Below are 8,564 nucleotides of genomic sequence, written 5' to 3' on the forward strand. Positions count from 1 at the left end.
CCAAAGTGTTTGTGTGTGTGTGTATGTGTGTGTGCACTAATGGGTAGTGCTGTAATCTTAAAACATTAGCCGCTGTGTATAAGCTGCTGCTGGAAAACTGTTTAACCCGTTGACTGTGTCTGGCTGAAACGTCTCGTCGTGTCCACTGTTCTCCTTTAGACTCGAGTATGAGAGGAATGCATCTTTTTCACCTCACGTCTGCTGTGAATTTGGTTTGTGAGAAACACGTGTTTGATTTTTAGTTATTTAGCATAAATGGAGTTTCTCAGCACGAGGGAGAAAAATGAGCATTTCTTTATGCAGGGCTTCTCTGTGCTTTTGTGTCGCTGGTTGTCGGCACTCATCAAAAAGAAGATTGTGCAGAGTCATTTTGTTTTGGCACAAAGGTCACTCTGCAAGCGTCCGAGTTTCCCCTTCTAATTGGTTGCCCAGAAGTCTAACAGGAGGCATGGTGTTCCATCACTTCCAATCCAGCTGGTTTTATTTGTTCTTTCTGAGCTAATTCAAATGTATGAACCTGAAACTGTTTTGGGTTTGTTGAATGTTTTGGGCTGGATGTGTCACAAAAAACGCTTTTAGCTTCCTGATAATTTTCCATTAGTCCTCCGTCCTGCTTATCGTGTTTGGTGGGTGATGAAGAACTGTGGCGCTTACACTGAATAGTGGCTTATACGGTTTGTGCTAGCAGATGAGACCTGCAAGGAAAAAACAAAAGAGGAAAAATCTAATATTAAAGCCAGGTAATTTCCCCCTTCTTCTTTCTGCTATTTTTATTAACTTTACTTAGAAATGTAATAATCAACTTTAATAATTATGAGCATAGATGAAGATTCATTGAACAAACGACACAATCCATAAGCACATTTGGATGATTTGGGGAAGCCATAAACATTTTATTAGGGCCTCAGTCTTTTTAAGTTGCAATTTTTCCTTCTTTTCTGTGATAGTCCCTTGTAGCACGTATTGAGCATTTCATTCTCACGCCTCCTCACCTTCCAACCTGAAAAATCTTTTTTTTTTACTCGAGTATGAGCCCTTACTATAGAAGATCCTGCATATTTGCTCCATTTTAAGTGAAATGTGCCTTACATTACACATATTTTCTAGTCTATATTTTAGTGGAAGTTACTTAATAAACGCCTATCTGTAATCTTACGTTTTGAGAAAATCTTTTTAGTGGATGCAAATAATAAGAAGAAAAAAATCCTAATTTGCACTTGAGAAGAAGCTAAACTTCAGAAGTCGCCAAACCGGCAACAAATTACGCAGGGTGGTCTAAACATGTAGCGTGTACAAGAAGCAGCACTTTAAAGATGAAGCCATTATCTGCGTCTGCGAGTGGGATGGATTTATGAGCAGTAATGGGGTTTATAATGGGAATAAATCATTTATATATAACCACTGGCTATGTGCGTGGTGTGTAGCGCACAGATATAGGGTGCTTTTACCTAATTGAAAGATCATGAGAAGAACTACACTTGCAAGATCAAACAGGATTATTTTCTCTTCTATGCTCTAGGTTTCCCCCCTCTTGTTTTCTGTTCTTATTTTATCCCATATTTTTCATTTCTCACACCACACAGCTGATCTCTTCCCACCTCCTCTCTCTAGGTGATTTGTCTGCTCCCTATCGCAGTGCTCCTGTCCCCTGTTGATTTTTCTCTTTGATATTTTCTTCCTCACCTCAAACCTCTCCTTCCCCTTCCTCCTGCACCCTCTTTGTCCTCTTCTCTTTGCCTCTGTCATGTCTGTTTTTTTTTTTTCCTCCCACATCATTTCCTCCATTCTTACTGTTTCTTACCTCCCCCTCCTAATGTGCCCACCTGCGTCACTCCCTCACGCTCTTTCCCCTCTGTCTTGTGGAAGTTGAGCCCTTTGTGGGGATGCCTCGCCGAAGACCGCTCTCCTTCTGCCCCTGCTGTTCCCCTGAAGGTAACATAACCTCGCTGCATCTGCCGCCAGTTGTGGCAGGTTACCTGCAAGCGTAAGGATCTCCAGAAATGGGCTACGTCGTTGGTCCCCCCCCTTTGTCCTCCCAGCTTTTCCTAACTGTTTGTGTGACATTAGGCTCAGTAGGTTTCTCCAGAATATGAAGGAGCTCATCACGCTGAAGCTGATGTTGGGGAAAAATAATTTTGTTAGAAGTATACAGTGGTCCCTCGCTGTAACGCCGTGCACTTTTCGAAGCCTCGCTGTTTTACAGATTTTTTGGGTTCAATTTTGCATGTTTGTTTTTTGTTGTTTTTTTCCAGCGTATTGTCTTCTGCGTCCTGATTGGCTGTAGACCATTGTCAATCAATCTCGTGCCGTGTCTCCTGTACAGTACAGAACGCGTTCAGCTTATCAAATGTACATAAATCTTCGATCGCTAGCAGCGTGTCTCTGGAGTGCCGTACGGTATGTTTGTTTTCTCCCCAACAAACGCAACGATGTCGATGAAACGTTTTGCAACATCAAAGGCAACCGCGGTTGCCTTTGGTTTCTTTCTTTAATACTGGACTTATTTTTCTACGAAGGTTTGAACTGTGAGAGTTTAAACAAGAGAGAAAAGTGTGAAAAGGTCCACGCCTGTCTCAGAAAAGTGTATAAAGTGTGTAGTGAAGGGTTTTACAGCCTTAAAACATCTATAATAATTGTAAAAAAATAAAGTTGGCTACTTCGTGGATTTCACCTGTCACGGGTTATTTTTAGAACGTAACTCCTGCGATAAACGAGGGACCGCTGTATATCATTGTGGATAGTTTACCAGAACACATCTCTGCTCCTACTAGGGGGGTCCCTCAAGTCCTGAACAGGTGTTTTACTGTGGGAGTAATTTAATATCAAGATTTAGCTTAGCATACCTCTTTGCTAGCCGTAATGGATTATGTCTTTCCTGTGTAATGCTCATTTTCAGAAAATGCCATATCAGAAAAACAGAATATTGAAGACTGTGGTGCATTTTTCATTTTTAAATAAAGAAATCACCTTTCAACCTATTTTAATACAATAATGTAGAAAGTTTAGACCATCTAAGTACTACTGCAGTAACTTAGTAACTACTCAGCCACAGCGTGACTCTAATCAGCAGCATGTTTTGGTTGGATTTTCTGGCTTATCCTTTGATTAAAATCTTTACAATGTCATGCAATCATAAAATGTTCAAACTGAGCAATGACCACCTGACACCTGACTGGCCTGTCAGCAAGAAACTTGCATGGTGTGATGATTTGTTGTAAAATTCCAGCCTTATGTAAGTCTTAAAAATGAGTGGGCCACGTGGTTCGGTCAGTGAAGCTTTCAATCCATGTGAAGAGAAAAAAATCCCCCCCAAAAAGAAAGGCATGTTGTTTTTGTCCTTGTTTCTTTTGTGATGGGAGCCTTGGCTGAAGGGTGGTGTCAGTGGAACAGACAGAAGTAGTTAAGGAAGAAGAAAAGCTCCCATTGTAGAATAGGTCTGGTAAATCAGGCTTCGTGTTTTTGTCTTCTCATGTTGCATTGCTCTAAGTGTGAGCAGCTCTCCTCCACCTCTGCCTCTCTCTCTGTCCCTTGTCTGTCAATTAGCAGCAGCCAGTGCCCGAGACCACAGCCATGCTATTTATGTGTGTACAATGTTTTTTCTTTTCGTTGTGCAAGAGCCTCCTCTTCCCCAGCTAAGTATGTCACGCTGCATCAAGGTTCGCCTTCTGGTGTTTCATCAAGACCGCTTGGCTCCACCTGCTGCAGTCAGATAAATGAAAGGGTGCATCGCCCCAGCAGCAGACCTTCCCTAAGCATGCCCCATACACTGGTCTTCTCTGCATAGTCAAGTGGGACTGCAGGAGAAGTGTGCAGCTGCTCTGCGCTCTGACTGCAATGCATGATGCCAGCAGCACTAAATATGCTCGTCTCTGTGGCAGGATGAATAGAGGGAACTTCTCTACTGGTCTCAGTGATAAGTCCTCCTATAACACTTCAGTACCTTATTGAATATGTAAAGACTGCAGACTAATTCACACCTATTTTGTACCCATAAAACCACTGAGCATGAATAGGATCTGAAAGGATTTCATTTCAGCTGGTCGGTCAATATGTGGACAGGGGAAGATGAAATATTTCCATAGGTCCTTGGATTTATTTCTCTCTAATATCTTAGCTATTGATTTTTATTATTACTCACACTTGCAAAAAAACATATAGGAGTTGCTCAGAAAGTAGCTACGTCTGTCGAAAGGACCAAACTGGGTAACACAAACTCTCAGCTTCACAACAACAGGTATTGTCTGTATGTGTTTGTATGTGGATTGTGTGTGTTTCTATGTGCACACATGCCAAATTTGAGTCCTGTAGCTCCTCCTCACCTTCTCAGTGCCATCGTTAGGTATGGCACGGCCAATCACGTCGATGTCGAATCCATTCTTCCACCTCACCATCCCTCTGTAAGGACATCCTGGCTTGGCTGTCATTGCATTGCCTGTGTCAGTCCTCGTCTCTGTGACATGAGTGTCGTGCCGCAGCCACCTGGAGTCTCACTGCTGCTCTGTGCTTCCTCCTTCCATCCAGGTATGGGTAAGAAAGACGATCCTAAACTAATGCAAGAGTGGTTCAAGCTGGTGCAGGAGAAAAATGCCCTAGTCCGCTACGAGTCCGAACTCATGATATTGTAAGTACATCCCTTTAAAGGTGCACTGGAAAAACCCCCAAATGTGTTAGCTGATTGGATCCTTTTAATGTCCAAGATGCAAAACTTGGTTGTCACTGGTTCATATGTTAGCTTCTTCTTTTTATGTAGGTGGCAAATTTCACTAATGTGCACTGTACAGATGGAAAACTGATCTTTAGAAAATGTCAGTAGTTGGCTGAGATGAGGTGAATTCAGTGGTTAATTTTAAGGGTACGTCTTATAAAGTGATTTATAGTAAGTGGATAATACAACAGGGCCATGACCAGACAGCATCGATCGCGATGATTCTTGAATTCCTTGGACTCTGATAGTTTTCAGTAGTTGGTGAGAAACTTCAGAGCAGTGACCAGAATAATAAACAAATCAAGCCTGAGTAAGAATTATAGGTTTGTAAATAACAGACCACGTCACTGTATTCTCACCAGCTGGTTCGGGAACTACAGTTTTAAAGGGATCCTTCTTTTCAGAAGTGACCGTGCATGGATGAGAGGGTGGTGTGCTAAGTTAGCATCTCATTTTCATAGGTTAACAAGATGCATCTATAAAGTGAATGAGTCCAGTTGCACATATGTTGTCATAAATGTTTATTTTTACCCTTAAGTTGGGTTAAAGAAACCAAAAGTTGCAGCCAGTCTTCCCGAAGGTTGCCAGGTGATCAAAATGCATTCCAGCGTCAGATTACTTTATAAGTGTAATATCATAAATGCCTAAATATGTAATATAATGTCTTTCTTAAGGTTTATAAGTTATGTTTCTCTTGACAGAAGCAGAGATTTATTACCTCCTTCTTTTATAAATAGTAATATTATGAGTGTGATGTTGATTCCCCTGCTATGAAGTCACTTATTTTTCATCTGCTGATATGTGACCGCTTTTTCAATACATTTAGAAAAATGTAGGAAAACCAACTTTACTGCTTTAATTTTGGCCCTTAAATTATCCAGTATCATCTCATCATTGCTTACCAAAAGCTTTTAGATTAATAGCCCATCTTTTTTTCCAGCCAGATAGTATATTCTTTAATGAAATGCTACATAGATAAATGAATAGTCTGATGAATAATGTAGATGTCGAAAGCTATAGCTCATTAGTGACACTAACTTAGCCAGTCTCCCTTCTTACTTTCTGTCCCCAAGTGCCAGAGAGTTGGAGCTGGAGGACAGACAGAGCCGACTGCAGCAGGAACTCAGGGAACGGATGGCCGTGGAAGGTGAACGCTCGAATGCAAATTAGCTGACGGGCTATACAAATGAGCTCCCAGCGTTCATATCTGCATAACGTCTCTTTGTTTTCAAATTTGCACGGGCTTCTTTCAGACCACCTGAAATCTGAGAAGGAACTGGCTGAGGAGAAGCAGATCCTGAATGAGATGTTGGAAGTGGTGGAGCAACGAGATGCCCTGGTTGCTCTCCTGGAGGAGCAGAGACTTCGAGAGAAGGAGGAAGACAAGGACCTGGAGGCTGTTATGCTCTCTAAAGGCTTTAACCTCAACTGGGCTTGATGTGAGGGGAATCATTTCAAGTTTTCGACTGCTCGTAGGCGGTCTCAGTCTCACGTGGGCGTCTTTGATGTGGATATATCTGCTGAACTTTGACACAGGCATTTGGCCTAAAACTGTCACACCTAGAGCAGCCAATGTGTGAAGAACCCCAACAACATAATATGTACACTACGGCTGCCTGTGATGTTGGAGCAGTCTGCAGCGTTTACATATCCCCTGCCCAAAGGCAGTACATGTTAATCACTTTGCAGTTATGCTTGTTGTCTCAGTCTGTGGGTGGAGACGTGGTGTGTATATTCACAACTTTAACATCTCAACCTTGAAAATTGTGGCGGGGGGTTAGGAGAGCGTTTAAAGACTTTGTTCTCCACTATTTAAAGGGAAGAATGAAGATTGGTCCTGCTGATGTACAGGAATTGTAAAAACAAAAATGGGAGGGGGTATAATCGAGTCCCATTTTCAGTAGATGAGGGTCCTCGGTCTTAGTGCTGCAGAGGTGTGTTTTAAATGTCAGAGCAAGGTCTCCTAGCTCGCTCTTTTCAGTCCGACTGTAGAACGGACTCTGCTGAAGCTGCCTTTTTTTCTCCCTAGTGACAAACTCACATCAGCATCCTTCAGAAACCACAAATGCATCATAAAACGCTCCGGGGTTGTTGTTGTTTTCTTTCCTTTCCCCCTGCAGAGTCTGTCACCACTATGAATCCATTAAATATGTCCATGTTTATGTATTTATTACCATGTTTTGCTTTTAACAGTTAAAAAAAATGGTTTTGTTTTAATTTTATTTGTATTCACAGGAGAGTGCCCAGAATCTCATTATCTCGCATATCTCTTTTGTATCTCGCATACATGCCGCTGCATGTCAGGAATTATGGCTTCAGGCACATAGAAGACTTGGATGCAAATATTTAAGCATTTCACATGAGTTGATGATGATGATGGGCCTCTCTGTGAGCTCTCATTGGCTGTGTATCACACTGACCGTTAACGTTTACAAGTATTTGTTCACATTTTGGTTCCTGCTTTGTTAAACAGTAGAAACAATCCTCGGGATAGACTGTATTAACAATGGGATGTTACTAACGACCTGATGTTACTGTTGTTAGTATGGGAGGACTTACTGTGGGGAAGAGAGAACACTACACAACTATATACTGCAGTGTTAATACTTTAGCTTTGAAAAAGATGCCTTTTCATTTCCATTCTATAAACTTAAGTTTTTTTTTTTGTTTAGATTTTTTTGAGGTATCCAATAATCACATCTGTGTGTTCCACTGGAGCTCTTTTTTTAAAACAACACTTTTCTACAGCAGGTCCCCAAACTACACATAAATGGGACCCTAAAGAACTGCACAAGCTACATTGAATGAGAATATTGGTTTGGTTTATCCGTTGGACATCCTTGGCGGACTAGTAGGCCTCTTTGCCAATTGTACAAATCCAGGTGGGCACTGTTTTACAGTGTAGAAATGTCAGAGGCTATATTTATGACTTGTTTGGAGCTGTGAATATTACACAATTTTATGGGCTGTTGTTTTAGATTGTGTGTTCCAAGGTTGACATGATTGTATTGATATTTATTAACCTGTGCAAATTGTATCATATGTAAAGAAAGTGAATCCTAATTTTTAAAACTACTCTGTCGACAAACGACTTGTAATGTAAATGCTTCATGTAGCTAAAATTCATAGGGGTGTTGGATGTATGCTGAAGACGACAATAAACGATGCAGTTCTTTTACGTGTTTGTCCTCTAAAATCAAACTTTTTAATTGAATGTCTTATAGTTATGAGCAAGAGATTATTATTTTTAAACCTTTCATTCCACCTTAGCCAGCCTGAGATGTTACTGTGACTTTTTCTCTGCTTTCATTACAAGCCCAGGCTTAATAAAGGATTAGCGGAGGCTTTCTACCGAGAACACAAAGTACAGTAGCAGAAAGGAATTAATTCCTAAATGCAAATAGGCAGGCTATATAATGTGGTGGGACTGCATAGATTTAAAGAAGTAGTAGAATACTGTTCATATGGTATTATCTGTGCTTTTCCTGTATATTTTGAAACGCATTTAACTTCAATCTTAACTTCTACCTGCCTTTTAACTTGCCAAAGAAGCTGTAGCGGGCACTGTGATGGAACCCAGGCATCTTAAAATTACCTGATATTTTTTTGCTGCGCTTCCATGAAATTGGGGGACTTGCATGAGGGAGAATAAAGAGGGGGGGGGGCTGAAATGTAATCTTCTCAGCAGAGGTGGGGAAAATAGATTTTTAGTGCCTTGGTGTCAGACATCAAAAACCCAGAATTGTACATTTAATACGTTTGATGCCCCCTGCCTGTTGAATGGTCCTGTCATCTGTGAAAAATTTAATTTCTCAAGCAAAAGCCAAGATAAATCCTACAACATTATTAAGACTCCCCG

General features: G+C 41.1%; 1 protein-coding gene across 26 annotated transcripts in view; it reads left to right on the plus strand.

Annotated features, from left to right (window-relative positions):
• The window catches only part of mical3a (microtubule associated monooxygenase, calponin and LIM domain containing 3a), an 80,001-nt gene extending 72,118 nt beyond the window's left edge, over positions 1 to 7,883 (plus strand). For 25 of the 26 annotated variants that reach the window (XM_026176603.1, XM_026176607.1, XM_026176601.1 and 22 more), the window contains 3 exons: positions 4,522 to 4,621; positions 5,779 to 5,852; positions 5,959 to 7,883. In XM_026176603.1, coding sequence (XP_026032388.1) covers positions 4,522 to 4,621; positions 5,779 to 5,852; positions 5,959 to 6,143 — 359 coding nt within the window. In that variant the 3' untranslated portion in view covers positions 6,144 to 7,883. Of the gene's footprint in view, positions 1 to 1,866; positions 1,933 to 4,521; positions 4,622 to 5,778; positions 5,853 to 5,958 lie in introns of all 26 variants that reach the window. The other variant, XM_026176609.1, reaches the window with a different exon arrangement.
• The last annotated feature ends 681 nt before the right edge of the window (positions 7,884 to 8,564 follow it).

This window comes from Astatotilapia calliptera, chromosome 7, assembly GCF_900246225.1.
Source record: "Astatotilapia calliptera chromosome 7, fAstCal1.2, whole genome shotgun sequence".
Lineage (NCBI taxonomy): Eukaryota > Metazoa > Chordata > Actinopteri > Cichliformes > Cichlidae > Astatotilapia > Astatotilapia calliptera.